The 16,974-nt window shown below is 37.2% G+C and overlaps 3 protein-coding genes across 7 annotated transcripts; 2 read left to right on the forward strand and 1 right to left on the reverse strand.

Moving 5' to 3' along the window:
- The first annotated feature begins 194 nt into the window (after positions 1 to 194).
- On the forward strand, positions 195 to 9,063 carry LOC111809112 (uncharacterized). Of its 3 annotated transcripts, none has more exons than XM_087116983.1 (11): positions 195 to 421; positions 501 to 557; positions 660 to 814; positions 1,091 to 1,372; positions 2,843 to 2,972; positions 4,126 to 4,233; positions 4,595 to 4,697; positions 4,819 to 4,944; positions 7,191 to 7,384; positions 7,717 to 7,841; positions 8,525 to 9,063. In XM_087116983.1, the coding sequence occupies exons 2-10, from the start codon at positions 505 to 507 to the stop codon at positions 7,811 to 7,813; spliced, it is 1,248 nt and encodes a 415-aa protein (XP_086973109.1). In that variant the 5' UTR covers positions 195 to 421; positions 501 to 504; the 3' UTR covers positions 7,814 to 7,841; positions 8,525 to 9,063. The 3 variants fall into 3 exon arrangements, with proteins under 3 accessions (XP_086973109.1, XP_023551232.2, XP_086973108.1); XM_023695464.2 differs by having other exon boundaries at positions 196 to 421; positions 1,091 to 1,378; XM_087116982.1 differs by having other exon boundaries at positions 196 to 421; positions 1,091 to 1,378; positions 8,533 to 9,063.
- A 797-nt stretch (positions 9,064 to 9,860) lies between these two features.
- On the forward strand, positions 9,861 to 12,774 carry LOC111808427 (E3 ubiquitin-protein ligase DIS1). 3 transcript variants are annotated; one of them, XM_023694382.2, is made up of 4 exons: positions 9,861 to 10,096; positions 10,569 to 10,806; positions 11,071 to 11,457; positions 12,160 to 12,774. In XM_023694382.2, exons 2-4 carry the CDS (start codon positions 10,597 to 10,599, stop codon positions 12,478 to 12,480), a joined length of 918 nt encoding a protein of 305 aa, XP_023550150.1. In that variant the 5' UTR covers positions 9,861 to 10,096; positions 10,569 to 10,596; the 3' UTR covers positions 12,481 to 12,774. The 3 variants fall into 3 exon arrangements, with proteins under 3 accessions (XP_023550150.1, XP_023550151.1, XP_023550149.1); XM_023694383.2 differs by lacking the exon at positions 9,861 to 10,096 and adding an exon at positions 10,124 to 10,274; XM_023694381.2 differs by lacking the exon at positions 9,861 to 10,096 and adding an exon at positions 10,292 to 10,455.
- Positions 12,775 to 12,817: 43 nt separating this feature from the next.
- On the reverse strand, positions 12,818 to 16,493 carry LOC111808426 (uridine 5'-monophosphate synthase). Its single transcript, XM_023694380.2, has 6 exons — positions 15,568 to 16,493; positions 15,353 to 15,436; positions 14,448 to 14,530; positions 14,265 to 14,352; positions 13,600 to 13,854; positions 12,818 to 13,256 (listed from the first exon to the last, which is right to left on the reverse strand). The coding sequence occupies exons 1-6, from the start codon at positions 16,369 to 16,371 to the stop codon at positions 13,128 to 13,130; spliced, it is 1,443 nt and encodes a 480-aa protein (XP_023550148.2). The 5' UTR covers positions 16,372 to 16,493; the 3' UTR covers positions 12,818 to 13,127.
- Between the last annotated feature and the right edge of the window lie 481 nt (positions 16,494 to 16,974).

Consider the following 16,974-nt stretch of genomic DNA (forward strand, 5'->3'; position numbering starts at 1 on the left):
ATTTATTTATTTTTGACCAACATTAGTGTTTGATGAGAATATTTTTATATGCATTTATTTAAACATATATTTTTTTTTTTCATAAATATTATAATTATTTATCAAATTTTAAAGTGGAATATGCTAAAATTGAAGGGCAAAATTGCAAATTATTTTGGGGTTAAATTACAAATATTAAGAAAAATGGGTTCGAATCTAGAGCCTAAAAAATCCACCGAGGTCCAATTTCAACCCGACATAGGCTTCAGAAGAAAGGGCCACGGAAGGGAGAACTCAAGAACGTCTTGACTTCGGCTTCCAGTTCCAGAACGAAGCCCAGATTCCATTGCTGCAACTCGGACCGGAGTTTCCCTTCCAATTTCTTCATCTCTGTGGCCGGCGGCATTCATCGGTTTCCTCATTTCATTCTTCCATATTCGCTGTAAGTGAACGCGTTTCCATTTTTTCTCCGTTTATGTATGTTTTCTAGATTGAGCGTTTTCGATTTTTTTGCCGTTCAGGATTATGCCAGACGTGCAAGCTCTTGTGAATGATTTCGTTATCAAGCTTAAGAAGCGGTTAGTTCTTTGGGATTGTTGATATTTCTGGAAATTGAGTTGTTGCTTGTGTGTTTTTTGGACCGTTTTTTTATAGTTCGTTTTGTTATGATTTTGTGGCAGTAAAATTGAGGGATCCTTTGCTACTGCGAAGCATACGGCTGAATTGCTTCGTTCTGTCATTTCTCATCAGCGAATACCCTACACGAATCAGGCGGCTGCTTTGATTGATGCTGTGAAAGCTGTTGGCGAGCAGCTGATTGCTGCGAATCCTGTTGGTAGATATATTAATTTCTTAATTTTGTTTATGATAGCTTAGAACTCCAGTTTGGCTATAGTCGATGTGTTTCCATGGACGCTTCTTATTCAAGCTGAAAATGAAGCGTTAATTACATCTCAGTTAACATTGTTCGGTCCTGGCCATGTTATTGTATACATTGTCTTTACTGTGATTTATAGCATTTTCCTTTGTATGACCGGCTACTCTGCCGTCTTAAATCTAGTAGTTTATTAGCTTTTTATTGGCGTTTATATGTTAATGTATAACACTGCAGAGCTTGCCGTGGGTAATATTGTGAGGCGTGTTTTGCACATTATTAGAGAGGAGGATCTCTCTCTCACCACAGCTTCTATTGCTGGGTTGAGCTTATCAGCAGTTAGTGATGATGAAGATGACGGTGAAAAAGATGATCACCCGGCCCTCTCAGCCGCTGCTGTTGCAGCTGCTGCAAGAAGCACTTTGCGGCCACCTTCCTTGCAAACTCTTCTCGAGGATGTTCCCAACCAAGCGTCTGTTCATCAAACTTCATCATCTGGAGGTGATTCAGAAGGAAAAAGCAAGTGTGAGCTTCCTTCTTTTATGCTGATTAGTGTACATTTTATGTTCTAACTTAATAAGGTTTATGTTATGCTTCAAGGCCTTTTATTGTTCATCCAAAATATTTACTAATTTGTTTCATTAAAGTTGATTACCCATACATATATGCGGGTGTGTTTTAGCTCAACAATTGCATGGGTGAGGATTGAACCATTGACTTTTAGGATAATAATTGGTGCCGAGCTAAGTTTGATTGACATTTAATATTTGTATGTTACAATATTATCTTTTGTTATATATATATATAGATAAAAAATAAAAAAAATTGTTTTTTTTTTTTTTTTGGTTTGCTTGAACATATACTTGTCATGACATTTTTGGTTTTCTATTTTATTTTCTTATAAGGTTTTGAAATCATTTGGAAATTTTTTGTTTTGGTTTTCGTTGATAAATCATCATCCAATCATTTCCCCTGAGACAAAAATGAAAGAATACAACACGGGTGGATAAAAAAAGCCCACAAAAGGAGATCCTTTAAAGGAAGGAACTCCAATCGAGTACAAAAAGAGCTAATGAATGGTTGCAAAAAGCCTTCCTTACTAATCTCAAAAAGAAACATTGAACCTAACAAGGGATGAAACATCTCATGGATCCCTCTTCACTCTTCTAAATGGTTCATCCCCCCAATAAGCCCCAAAATAAAGCATACACCCTGACTTGCCACAAAAATCTCCTCTTCTCACGAAAAAGTGGAGGAGGAGGAACTCTTCAATGTAGTCTCTATGTCTAGTCATCAGAAAACCATAAGTCTTATAGAAATATCTCCAAATCGATTATGAGAAATCACAATTCCTAGGTTATGATGTAAGTCTTCCTCTGCCTTTCAACAAAGAATGCAACAAAATAGCCCAATCAAAGAGGCAACTTTCTCGTAAGCTGATCAAGCGTGTTAAGTTGTTTGAGGACTACCTACCGAATAAAGAACTTCACCTTTTTTGGAATTTTCATCTTAAAAAGTGATGAGAAGACAGACTTGCTAGAGGGGAAGGGTTGAGCAAACTATGAAAGAATGAGTTACAAGAAAGTATCTTGTAGGATTAGGGCTCCAAGTATGAAAATCCCTCCTCTAGGGTTTAAACTCAAACTCCCCAACCAAAGAAAGGAGAACCATAACAGCTGTCTCATTTGACAAAACATTGTTATCAGTCATTCTGTCAATTTGTAGTTGGTTTCTTCAACCCCTAACGAATATTGTATATTTCAACTTTTAAGCGTGAGAAATAATTTGTCATGAGTTGAAATTTATAGATATATGTTTATAATGATATCACAGTTATGTTCTGCTTCTTGCCTCCTAGAGTAAATTGGGATTTGAGACACTTTTTGGATGCGGTGCCTTTATGTGAATGATGAAACTATGAATTAGGTTTTACTTTTTACCATTTCGAACGCTAGTTTTGCTTTTCTAACCAGTTGTTCTCATTGACAGCTGCTGATAAAAGTTCGAGGAGTCGGAAACTCAAGCATGATGTAATTGAAGCCGTTAACGAGCTTATTCAGGATATTGCAACGTGTCATGAACAGATTGCTGAGCAAGCAGTGGAGCACATTCATCAAAAGTATTTCTCATGTAGAACTAATCCTAATAGGCTAAGCTTTTTATTATTTATTACTATTATTATTTTTTTGTATCCTTAAAATCATTGTGATATGAGCCATCTTACTGAAGCAGTAAAGGGTAATTAACTTTGGGAAGTAGATTCCATGTATATTATTTTATCGTACTCAAGAGGTCCCTGTGCAATACCTTCATCTGTTTGCTTCGTGTGCTTTATTTCTATTTTGAAAGTTGGACTATTGTTACCTCTTATATCAAAGGCACCTCTTATATAAAAAGGCTTGGGCTCAGATTGGAAGGGCGGATTGTAGCTTGCCCCACTAGTTGAAAAGGTTATCTAGTTCTATAAAATGGGAAACCAAGTGGTAGGACCGAAGTTTCCCGAGAGAATAGACAAGTAGGAGATGCTCCTATTTCCTTTTTATCCTTATGACCAACTACTTTAATAGATATCTCTAGAGCGACCTCTGTGAGCATATAAAACAAGCATTTCTTGGACAACCAAAGATTGAATGAAGCTGCTCCTTACCATCTGAACTAGTAGGTTGATGGATCATTACCTTGATGATCGAATAAATGATTTTCTCTATCTCACATGATCATGACGAGTCAAAATAATAAAAAAGATAGGATTAGCAACCGCAGGTCTCCATAAAGTCGTAAGACCATGTATGCCTAGTGTTAGAAGGTCAAGGAAGCTAGTGAGTTGATGATAGGGGAGATGGCGATCGAATCCCCAATGAATGGTGGCTGTAACTATAACAGTTCTAAGGTAACAAAATTCCTTGTTGACTAAGTGAGAAGTGTGATGTAATGCAAGGCGTATGAATAAGGATAGGGGTTTGTTGTGTAAAAATGTTGAGGTTGTGGGGCTTATAATAGGAAGGGTGAGTAATGTGTTAGATATTCAACGTTTTGTTGATCTTGTTCAGATGTCCGTCATCTTTTCTTGCTGTTATTAAATTAGCTTCAGTCTATGTTCTACTATTTAAGTTTGTATTCGATTTACTTGCATTATTCTCTGTTGCTGCCTTCAATCTAAAATATGCAATTTGAACTTAGAGGACTTTTATATTATGGAATTATAATTTAGAATTTCCTCTTCAAGATTTTACTTCAATATCCTCACATATATTGAGTGCCAAAATTTTCAGCGAGGTAATATTAACTCTGGGGAGTTCCAGAACAGTATTGGAATTTCTTTGTGCTGCTAAGGAGAAGAAAAGGTCCTTCCGGGTGTTTGTTGCTGAGGGTGCTCCAAGGTCTGGGCTAATAACTAAAGCTAGCTGTATGTTAGAGTGCAGATTTATATTTTGAAGTAGTTAAAATCACTTTTGTTATTTTCAAAATCACTTCGTAATATATTTTTATTGATTCATGTCAATCTTAATGGAATGAAAAGCACATTTAAAGTGTAGAATCAAACATTAAGCTAATTTTGAATGCTTAATGGCATGTTTTGGAGTGATCTAGAACATGAAAAAAGTGATTTTAACTATTTAAAAATAACCCTCAAACATGCCAAAAATTTACTGATGCTTGGGTTTAGCGATGAATTAACAATATTACACTTTGATATTTTTGGTTCACTCCAACACGGGTTTCTTCTGAATGTTACGACAGATATCAGGGTCATCTTCTTGCTAAGGAGTTGGTTACAAGAGGTTTACAGACCACACTTATTACTGATTCTGCAGTTTTTGCCATGATCTCCCGGGTGAACATGGTAGGTGGTAGCTTTAGTGTGTGTCTATACTATATAAATGCATTTCATTTCAACTTATGCATAAAGCGGGATGGACTTGACAACTGATGAGATAGCTTCATCTTCAAATCTGTTCTGCAAGGTAATAGTTGGAGCTCATGCTGTCATGGCAAATGGTGGTGTCATGGCACCTGTTGGTTTGAATATGGTGGCCCTTGCAGCTAAAAGGCATGCTGTTCCTTTTGTCGTTCTAGCTGGAAGTCACAAGGTAATGTTATGAATTAGTCTTGTTTCAAATTTGAATTTTGGTAAAATATTTAGCAACCGAGCATTTTCACCTCCAAATTGTTTCAAAGTTACAAAAGGGATATGTCATCCATGTTTACAAAAAAAAAAAAAAAAAAAAAAAAAAAAAAAAAAAAAAACATTACCAATTTACAAAGAGGGAGGTATGACTATAGGAAGCAAAAATATTAGACAATCTACACCAAGATATAGCGTGGTAAACAACATTGTTGAAGAACTTTGTATTTGTGTGGGTCTTTTCTGCGAATACTCTTTGATTTCTTTCTTTCCATTGATCCGAAAAGAAAGTCATAATGAGATTTTTCCATAGCACGACTTTTGCATTCTTGAAGGGGCGGTACGTTAAGGTCATACCCAATAAACCTTTAAAAGCAAAAGATTTTATTGATGATGCCAATATTTTCTGGTTCGTGAACCACGATAGACAATAAATCCTTTAAAAGCACCTGGCCCTACTCCGACTTGCATGTTCCGTCATCTTTTCCCTTGAAGTAGTTTGATTCCTTATTTAGAAGCATTTTAACCACTTAGAGACAGCAGGGGTGATGTGTTGTGAAATGGAGAGAGTAGCTATAATAAATTAATGTTAATATCCATGCTTGGGTATCTTATGTGCATACAGCTCAGTGACTGAATAAGAACTTTCGGCTATGACTTCAGACTACTATGATGAAGGTGGGTTAGAGCTTTGAGTGACTCCCTTGTATCTTCATTAGGGTGAATGCGTAACTGCCTAGTCTGTCTAGAGGAACTTCAGGAGAAATAAATGAGGCTATAATCAAGAATAGGTATATTTTCCATGTACGACATGGATAAGTGAAAACAAAATAATGTTAGAAAATTTTATTTCTTGAAATGAAATGAAACCATCTATGCCCATGTCATCTATTGATTTGGTGAGACAATAAAAGGAACAAAAGTATAATTGCCCTAGTCACGTAAATTTACTTTCATTATAATTCTACCCAAACTAACCTTGTATAATTCAATTGCTTAAGACATTTTAGATGTCTATATGAGGTTTGAATTCCCACCCAACCTTTGATTGATTTGAAGAAGAAAATCTCTACCCGAAGTAGCCTAGTCATTGCAAGAGAGAAAATATGAGAGAACAAGACTTCTCCACTCTTGATTTGCTGTTGCACCAACACTACTGGAAGAAAAAAGGTCATGCTGACTGTTGGAGCATATTATGCATCTTGGAAGCATGACTTCTCGATTAATGTTTTGTCAGTTGCCATATCGAATTTTTGGTATCGGTAGAAACTCATTTTGGTAGTGAACAGTACCATATTTATAGGTTGAGAGAAAAGCTCAGAAATAAAGCTCATGATTAAATCTTCTAGTTGCTGTAACTTGCATATTCAAAAAGAATATAGTCTAAAAGTTTAGATTGTTTCTACAACAGCATGCAAGTTTCTTCAACAATAGCTAAGGCTATCCAAACCTTAAGATCGTAGCATCAATGTTGGTGAGGAATAACTTTTCATCTAGAAAGTTGCTAAAATTTGGGGCTGCTCTAAAGGCTTCTTTCCTATGGTTTATTTGGGGGTATGCCGCGTCTAAGTCTTTGGCTTTTTGGATCCCTTTGGCGGATGAAATTTGACTCAGGCTTGCTAAATGAAGAATGTTTCCCATAACAAAAGGGGGGCTTCCTTGTTTTGTTCCAAACAATCTTCTCGTTTTCTCTTGGTCTTCCAATCTCATGAAGAAGCTTTCCTATATGATATGGACAAATGAATTGAGATTTCTCTTTGAAAGGTGCTAATATGTACGTCAGTTGTTACTTGATAACATTGATGCATTCCTCATCCTTTTTGCTTGGTGGTCTCTATATTGGAAAGTCTAGAGGAAGGACTGAGGCCTTTCTAACCAAAATGGTGTTGGCGTTGATGACCCCCACACTCTAGATTTTGAGCGAATATGGCAAGATTGGTCATGGGTTTCTGCCTAAGAGATGTAAATACGGTAGTTGCAGAAGCCTACGTTTAATAGCCCAAGTGTCCTTAGGATCCCAATTCCAATATGATCCTCGAGCATTCTTAAAATGAGTAGATGATGAAACACTTTAGTTGAAGACCAATGAGGCACTAAACCGCACCTACTCCAAACCTTCTTTCACGTATGAAAAATATTCTCCGGATTCTGTACTTGGTATGCTGCTTATTGTTTTATTTTATTTCTAAATTTCTGTTACTTATTTGACAGTTATGCCCGTTATATCCTCACAATCCCGAAGTTCTACTCAATGAACTGAGGTCCCCATCAGAGCTTCTGGACTTCGGTGAATTTTCAGATTGCATGGACTTTGGATCCAAAACTGGTTCTCCTCTTCTCCATGTAGTCAACCCTACATTTGACTATGTGCCACCTTCACTTGTTAGTTTATTTATCACCGACACGTAAGTCCAGCTCTTTTTCTTAAGTAGTTTCTTTGTGCTGTTGTATTTCCTTCCTTTACCTCCCAAATCCTGGATAAAAAGGAATCACATGGGAATAATTATTGATGGCGTTTTTTAATCTTTTTTGAAAGATTCAATTACTACATTTTTAGACAAGATACATCAGTTTGCTTTTCTATTACTCGTTTCAATTTCAAATCGCTGGGTTTCATTTGATATTTTTTCTTAGTGAAAAAAAAAAAAAAAAAAAAAAAAGAGAAGGAATTCTGTTATATCGATCATGTTTATTACAATGTCTGTTGTTTCTCATTATTTACTCTTCACTTTCACAGTGGTGGCCACAACTCATCATACATGTATCGGCTTATTGCTGATTATTATTCAGCTGATGATTTGGTAATTAAAAAAAGGCCTTCTACAGGGAGCTGATTGTTGCCTCTTGTTCATCACATATTTGGTAAGCCCTTTTTTTTTTCTTTTAATTTTGTTATTGCCCCGTTGATATATCTACCATACCATATTCATGAAAAATGGTAGAAAATTTATTAAATCAAGTACAGATCCACTACCTTCTAACAGCGAGTGATTTTCTCTGTATATAAGAAATAAATAACTCAAGCTCCTATTTTAATCTCAAAGCTTCAATCATATAGGCAATGATTACATATTGGTATTGAACATGGAAGCTTAAGAATGGGACCTATTTTCTTTTATCTGCGTACTGAATGTGACCTTTCAATCGGAAATAATTCTTAATTTGTTGGTCCCATTTCCGATATTAGGAAGGGCCCCCGATTGATGATTCATCTTGGAGAGAGGAATGGCATTTTTTTTTTCACATATCTTTTTTTAAGGAAACATTTCTCATGTTCTCTACTTCTATAATGGGTCTTATACTAATTTAGAATTGATTAAGCATGCGCACATGCACAAGAAATCTTATCCGAGTACTTCGTCGAGTTTTAGCCAAGTGTACTTTATTATAATCCAATCAGACGATTTGGTGAAGAAGTTTACACCTACCTGGGCTCAGTTACTGCATCTTTAAAATGTTTCTCTGCCTTTCAATTGTACACGTTGGATATCGTGCACTTTTTCATTGCTTCTCTTATGTCACTTTTCATCGGTCAATCGTTTCAGGATTGCAGTTAGCAACACGAGCGAGCTGATGAGAAAAACCATAAACTCTAGCCTCTTAACCATGTAGAACCATCATCCTATAGCTTAAAGGAAAAGAAGAGAAAAATTCGAAGTTGGCTGAACGAAGCTAACGTTTTTGCAATTTTGTGTTTATTTCGAGTTTTCTGTCTCGGCTGAAGGTGTTCGTGCGGAAACAATGGAAGCTGATAGGTGTTTTTGTTGTTGTTGTTGTTTTGCTTTACTTCTAAAAGTCCCAGCATTGGATTCTGCAGATCACTGCCAGAATCAATGAATCACAGATAAATCAAGATCTTTTTTAGCTGTTTGCACAAAGGAACTTTGATCATCTGTGATAGTTTTAACTTCTTTCTTTTTATTCTAAGCATTTTTCCTTTTTGAGAGTTGTAGAAATGAGTTTTAGATAGGCAAGATGAGTATGATGCTTCCATACATAGTTAAATGCCTCATTGTTGATATAGCAGCGTTTGTTTTGAACTCTTGGAATTATCATAAGTTGGAAAGCTTTCTGTTCTTGAGGATTTTTTTGGGGGAAATTTCACTTTTGGTAGTGAAATCTTGGCTTGATAGCATTGATTCTTGTATTTTCAAGCGGCTGATGGTCGGAAAATTGGTTTAGCTGAGATTACACATCGAAACATCCTTTATAAGGGTGTGTAAATTTCTCTCTAGCACCCCTTTTAAAAACCTTGAGGTGAAGCCCGAAAGAAAAAACCTAAAAAAGATAATATCTACTAGAGTCAGGTACTCCTTATAGTTTATTTGGTCACCATTTTATATATATATCTTTTTAAAAAAATTGTTTAAATAATTTTTTTAAAAATAAGCCCATAAATTTATTTAATTAAAAAAATCTTGCAAATTTGTACTTTCAAATTACTTCTCAAAACTATGTAATTAAAAAAAATAAAATTTTAGCTAAATACATTTGTAATTCTTTTAATATTAAATTTGTGGCAATAAATAAATTTATTTTCGTTTAAAATTTAAAAGTTAGGTAAAAGTTTACCAACTTTTAGAGTTCATGCTTAATTTATACTCGAAAATTTATAAAATTAATTAAAGAACTTTGAAATTCACAAATATTTGAAAAATGTCTCCATTCATATGATACAATACAATGAAGTAAAAACAAAATCCGTACTTGAAAACAAAAATTCCAAATTTGAAAATTGAGATTTGTTTGGTTGGCAAGAAAAAGTTGGAAAAAATCATTGCGTGTTCTTGAATTTTCAAAATATGGAAGAAGTATTGTATTGTATTAATGGCGGAAGGTCCCACACACTTTTCAAACTTTTTATTTTTATTTTATTTTTTTTTTTTTCTTCTGTACATTCTCCCAGAAATTTCTCTCTCTATAATCCTCCGCTTCGGTCTCTCTCAACGGCTTCATTTTGAATTTTTTCTGAGTCTTTGAGCTGGAAGACCCTTCGCTTTTTTGGCGTTCGTATTTCTCCGATGCGGTAGTTGAGTTTCTACTTTCGCCCCCACCAAGAACGTTACTCTTTTTGAGGGTTTCCGTGCTTTTCAATCACTGTTTCGTCGCGATTTTAGGTATAATTCCTTATTTTTTTCGTTCTTTCTTTGTTTTCCTTCGATTTTAATTTTTCTTGTTCTCCGATTTTGATGATTTTCTTCCCTTGGACGAGATTTGATGGAATGTGAAGTCTCTGGAAACGTTCCTAACCTGTTTAAATCTTAGATCCATTGTGGAGTTTCTTTGAATTTGAGGGTGGAGTTTTCGATTCTTTTTGTTGTTCTTTAAATAGCTCTGTTCAGATTTCTTCATTTCATATTCTTCGGGGGAAGGGAATTCCATTGTCTCGTTTCATGACGTGCAAATTTATGGATTCCATTAATAAAATACTGATTTCAACCTCGGATTCCTTTTTTTGGAATTCTCTTGATACAGAGTCTGTTTGTTTTGCATGTTATCTGTTGTACTCTTAATGACAGTTCTGAATTCAATTTTTTTTTTTTTTTAAGAAAAGATTGATTCTGAATCAAATTTTGTGCATATGTTCAGGTGGAAGTATAAAACTGGCCTTGTAAGGATGGCATCTGGAGGTCCTTATTTTGATGATTTGCGGAGCAAACCAGAGGTTATTGATCCTCCCCAGAATGAAGATATGATGGACATCAGGGAAACTGTGGACGATCCAGCTCAAAATGAACTTAAACCGAACGTTGCTGTTTCGAGCAGCGTTCGCGATCTCTTGGAATGCCCGGTGTGTTTGAATGCAATGTACCCTCCAATACATCAGGTTTGGTTATGAATTGCTTAGTTCATCTTTATGTGATGTGTTTAACTTTGCAGATTCTATGATTATGGAGGTTTGTTTTTAGTGTTTAGCCAAAAAGAAGAAGGATTATAGTTAGAATGTGTTGAGTGAAATGCTTCCTTTTGGAATCTATTATCAATGTTTGTACATTTTGGTCTCTCAATGTTTTATACCTTTCAAAAGGGATGTGCTTAAGCTTATGGGTGATAGCATTTTCTTTAATGTTGTTCTTTTTTGTTTCTGTAGTGTTCAAATGGCCACACGCTGTGTTCTGGTTGCAAGCCTCGGGTGCACAATCGCTGCCCGACGTGCAGGCACGAACTTGGGAATATTAGATGTCTTGCATTGGAGAAGGTGGCTGCATCTCTAGAACTTCCGTGTAAATATCAGAGCTATGGTTGCATTGGCATATATCCATATTACAGCAAGGTCAAACATGAATCCCAATGTGTTTATAGACCTTATAGCTGTCCATATGCTGGATCGGAATGTTCAGTCGTCGGTGATATACCCTATTTGGTGGCTCACCTGAAAGATGATCATAAAGTAGACATGCACAGTGGAAGCACATTCAACCATCGATATGTAAAATCGAACCCTCAAGAAGTTGAAAACGCTACGTGGATGCTAACGGTAATTTTCCACGCAGACCGTATTGTCCACTCTGTTCCTTACTGTATTCGGCAGGACAATCTCATTGGCATATCTTATGCATATTTTGAGCCATTAAATTCATGTTAGATGCATAAATTTTAGTGATTTAACATTGGTATGAAACCATGCACTTCTTTCGGATTCTGCTGTTAATGGAACTGGGAAATTGAGCAGAAGAGATGCTCAATTTGATTTTGCTGTCATATATCAGAAAATGTACTCCCTTGTAGATTAGAACTATTTCTGAAATATTTCTTATTGTTTAGAGCTCGGAGTACCTAAGTAATAGGTATTTGAGTTAGGTTTGTAACCCCGAGTAGCTATGCTCGTCTCCTATGAGACTAGATATCCTGAGTAGGTGTAGCCACTTTAACTGCATTTGTGGTGACAAATATTTCTTATTGTTTAGAGCTCGGAGTACCTAAGTAACAGGTATTTGAGTTAGGTTTGTAACCACAAGTACCTATGCTCGTCTCCTATGAGACTAGATATCCTGAGTAGATGTAGCCACTTTAACTGCATTCGTGGTGACAACAATCTCGCACGGACCAAGTGGAAGAGATTTTGCTAGTTCAGAAATCTAGGGTCCTCATTGTACTATCATTCCGCAAACCTATAGCTTATATTTAGCTTTGAATTCTTGATTGTGGGATGACTCTGATTTAGAATTCTAAAACTCAGGTTTTCAGTTGCTTTGGTCAATACTTTTGCCTGCATTTCGAAGCTTTCCAGCTAGGGATGGCTCCAGTATACATAGCCTTTTTGCGGTTCATGGGGGACGATAACGATGCAAAGAATTACAGCTATAGACTCGAGGTGGGAGGAAATGGGAGGAAGATGGTATGGCAAGGGGTGCCTAGAAGCATCAGGGACAGCCATCGGAAAGTTCGGGACAGTTTCGATGGGCTCATTATCCAACGCAACATGGCTCTTTTCTTCTCTGGTGGCGATCGGAAGGAACTAAAGCTTAGGGTGACTGGTAGAATTTGGAAAGAACAGTGATACTTCAAATCTTGGCGAGTAGTCGGTCGGTTGGTTCGTTTTTGTAGAGTAAATGAGGCTTTCTAATCATGTGTTTCTGTTTCTAATTAAGATGCAAACACTTCTTGCTCTTATATGAAACCATGATTTAGAAGAACTTCCCCTCCATTGATGATTATCAATGAAGAACTGAACTTACTCATATTTCCCTGTTGAGTATTAGCAGTATCAGTTATTACCCCATTGCTCCTGTTCAGTCATTGGATCCAGTTTATAAAATTTATGAAATAATGATTATATGGTTAAATTTGTAAATGACAGGACATTTCATGCTGCTCAGATGTTTCAAAGACAACACTTGGGAAGAACAGGTTCGATTCCTTGAACTTTTTTTGAAGTGTGCGTGCACGAGTTCTCTTTCGAGTAGTTCGTGTGAATTTACACGCAACATGTTCGTAGAATTAATGTGGAGTTGAGTTTCATATGATAGTACAGAATACACATTGTCACTTAACAATGCATAAACTGAAAAACCACAAATTCTGGAACTGAATTAGGTTAAAACTGGCTTTCATTGGGTACACGAGATGTTATCAGATGATACTCCCAGGCTGCATCCTCTGCCCTAGACAACCCGCACAACATTATTTCCTAAATTCAAGTTACGTTTAGGTGGTCTTAGCTAAATATGCATCCCATCCCTGCAGACGATAATCCCGAGCTGCATCGGCAGGATTTTCTGCCTTAATTATCCCGCGCCCGACTATTATGATATCACTTCCTCTGTCATGGATAACCTGCACAACATTGTTTTCATAATTACATTGTTTTCATAATTCAAGTTACATTATGCTCATGTGCCAATTGATTTGTTTGGATACTCCTAGGATTTTAATATCTTAAGTAAGTGAATGTTTTGGGATTTGAACTCATTCCTTCAAAGTCCAGTTAGAAATCAACATGCATGATAATCTCTCTTTTTAATCATACGAATAACAAAAAGAAAACAAGAAAGAACAATACTTCTCTATATCAACAACTAATTTGAATAAGGAACGATTAAAAAAAGATAAAAGTCAAGTGCAATTCTGTAAACGATAACGAACAGAAGATGAGAAGAAAATATTGGATAGAACTTACAGAATATGGGGTATTGTATTGCTGTCCAAGATTGTCACCACCCTTGACCATCTGGACTCCAGGGGTGGCATGAATGAATGTAGGATTTCCAGGCGCACCTGGCCAGGATGCTGGATTAACAGAAACGAAGCCAATGACGAAATCAGAATGTTCTTCTGCAATTCTAACGGCTGTGGATGTGTAGTCTCCTGTGGCAAGATTTCCAGCTGAGCTCATTTCAGCCAGCAGTAAAAGACCCCTACCTCGAGGCAACCCCTACACCATCCAGAAAGATAAATACAATTGGGAAATATAATATGAGATCCCACATTGGTTGGGGAGGAGAACGAAACACCCTTTATAAGGATGTGGAAACTTCTTCCTAGTAGACGCGTTTTAAAAACCTTGAGGGAAAGCCCAAAAGGGAAAACCCAAAAGGGAAAACCCAAAGTGGATAATATCGGCTAGCGGTGGGCTTGGGGCGTTACAGTAAGTACCACTAGATGCGTATCGAAGAAAACTTCATTTGTCTAGAAGAATACTTTTAGCAAATAGTAGTTTTAGATGAAAAAAGCACAAGAATATCATCTCAAAAACCATTTTAATACCTTTTAAGAGTTCCTTTGGATTGAGCTTATGAAACGGGCTTAAACGGGCTTAAACGGTCTTTAGAGTGTTGGGCATACCTTTAATTTCAATCCATCTACAATTCCAGGACCAGAAATAATGTGCGCATTCACTATATCTGCCCAGTCTAATATATGAAAAATACCTCTGCATTTGCAAACACAAAATTTCAGGAACTCCCCGGGGATTGCTGGAAAGTAAAAGAAAATGTAAACAAGAGACGGAAATGTTGAGAGGCCCACCCTTCATACTGCATTGTTACTGTATTTCCAATGTCTGCAAACTTGCGATCTTCAAAGATTAAGAAGTTGTGTTTCTTAGCAATCTGCATTGCAGTGAGTTGTTGTAAGCTATCATGCCAAAACACAAATTCAGATAAGAAAAAGCAAAAAGAAAAACAATAGACAAGAACTACAAGAAAGAGCTTAGATTGTTGTTGAGATAGGAGACAAAAGAATAGACAGATTTCACTTCGAATCATGGACATTATGTCTAACCGTAGCCCTGCACCTCCCTCAAAAAGGGCACCACATATGAGGAAATTAACCGTGAGGCATCAATACAATCCAGCTGATATCATAATGTTGGTATTGGAAATCTAGAACTAATGAAATGCTGGTAATGTGAAAACAGAGTGCCAACTAAACAAGTTTCATAAGTTAACGATATTCTCTAACCATCTAAGTCTATCACTAGTAGATATTGTCTGTTTTGGCCTGTCACGTATCGCCGTCAGCCTCACAGTTTTAAAACACATCTACTAGGGAGAAGTTTCCACACCTTCTCCAACAGATATGAGATCTCACAATCCACTCCTTTGGGGCCCAGCGTCCTCGCTGGCACACCGGTGTCTGACTCTAATACCATTTGTAACAGACCAAGCTCACCGTTAATAGATATTGTATGTTTTAGCCTATCACGGATCGCCGAAAACGCATCTACAAGGGAGAGGTTTTCACACTCTTATAAGGAATGCTTAGTTTCCTCTCCAACCGATGTGAGATCACACGTATTCTTGTTATCATCAACCTAGGTATCTGGCCAGCAATACTACCGTATACAAACAAGCATTAACAACAAACCTGTGTCTACAATAAGTACAAAGAAATCAAGAAAGAAAGAAAGAGAGTTTCTGGAAGAAATATACCGAGCGAAGTTTGGAACCGAAGTCGGGGGTGAAATCTGGCAGTATATCCACATGAGTTTTCAGCAAGCAAATCTCTGACCCAACCTGATTGACAAAAATGGTTTTTACTTCAAACCCAATTCATTTTCATCTTTCTTTATGATTTCGTACATTTGTTTAATCTGGGTGTTAATGAACAAAGCCTAGAAAATTCAGAAATTCTAGAATGCTCTTACTTTCTCAGCGATGTCGAGCAGCTCCGCGGCGGTGCCAACATCGGCCGCTACGCACAAATTGCTTTCCTTCTCGATCATCACCTCGAACAGCCTCTTTCCCATTGGATTCTTCGCCAACCTCGCTCTTTCTTGAAAGGAAATGGACTTAGCTCTAACAGGCTTCTCCACTTTCGGCACCGCAACCTTCCGATTCTCAACCAAGAATTTCCCCACCACCCCTTCCATTTCTTCTCCAACTATCCCCTTCTCCTTCAAGATCCTCACCACCTCGCTCAACTTAATCATCGAATGCAATTTAATCCCATTCTCCTCCAAATTCTCTCGCCCACCCTGCTCTCTATCAAGCAACACAACCGCATCACTCACCTTCATCCCCGCCGCCCGCAGCGGCGCAGCAGTTTCCAAAACCGACGCACCGCTCGTCACCAAATCCTCAATAATCAAACATCGTTGATCCACTCGGTAACGACCTTCGATCGCTTTCGCAGTGCCATAATCCTTAATCTCCTTCCGGCGCATAACCATCGGAATATTGTTTAAAACGGAGATGCAAGTCGCAATAGGAAGAGCGGTGTAAGGAACACCGCAAACGAGGTCGTAGGAGGTAGATGAAGGAAGAGAAGAAATTAGGGTTTTGGAAATTCGAGTGAGCAGCGAAGGATAAGAAATAATAACGCGAAGATCAATGTATATTGGAGAGTTTATACCGGTCTTGAGCTTGAAGTTGCCGAACTTAACAGCAGAGATTTCGTGGAGTTGCAAAACTAAGGACTCCATCGCCGGAGAAACTGTTGCTGGTGACATTGCGTGGAGCTTCTGCGCCTGTATATCAATGGCGGACAGAGAGAAGCATTGATGAGGACGATAAGAAGGGATCAGCTTTTGGCTTGTTATGGGATTTTGCCACTGGCTGTGTGAAATGAAATTTCAAATATATTTCCTTTTGGTCCCTTTTCTTTTCCATTTTACGCTTTTTGGAACTTTACAAATATAATATTTCCCCCCTCATCTTATGCTTATTACACATTTATTCCCCAATTTTTTCTTTTTTTTATATTTCCTCCTCAAAACTTTACAAAGTTTCCATTTAATTCTCAATCTTATACCATCCTCGTTACCGTCGTACATTTTTAACTGTGTGACATCATAATCTTGACACGCTCATGACAAGTTTTAGGAAAACTCAAGCCCGCTTTGTTGGACTTTGAGTGAGGTTCTCCTTCGCCAACCGAACACAGTTTGTGTATAATTCAAGCTTGTTTGGTCACACACACTGCTCGTGCATACATATCAATTGTTTGCGACTCTAGCCAACTTGCATCTACATTAGGTCAAGTCATCTAACTCGACCTTGCGTCTGTTTGCGACTCTAGCCAACTTGCATCTACATTAGGTCAAGTCATCTAA

This window comes from Cucurbita pepo, chromosome 13 (assembly GCF_057944985.1).
Source record: "Cucurbita pepo subsp. pepo isolate OVF chromosome 13, ASM5794498v1, whole genome shotgun sequence".
Taxonomy (NCBI): domain Eukaryota; kingdom Viridiplantae; phylum Streptophyta; class Magnoliopsida; order Cucurbitales; family Cucurbitaceae; genus Cucurbita; species Cucurbita pepo.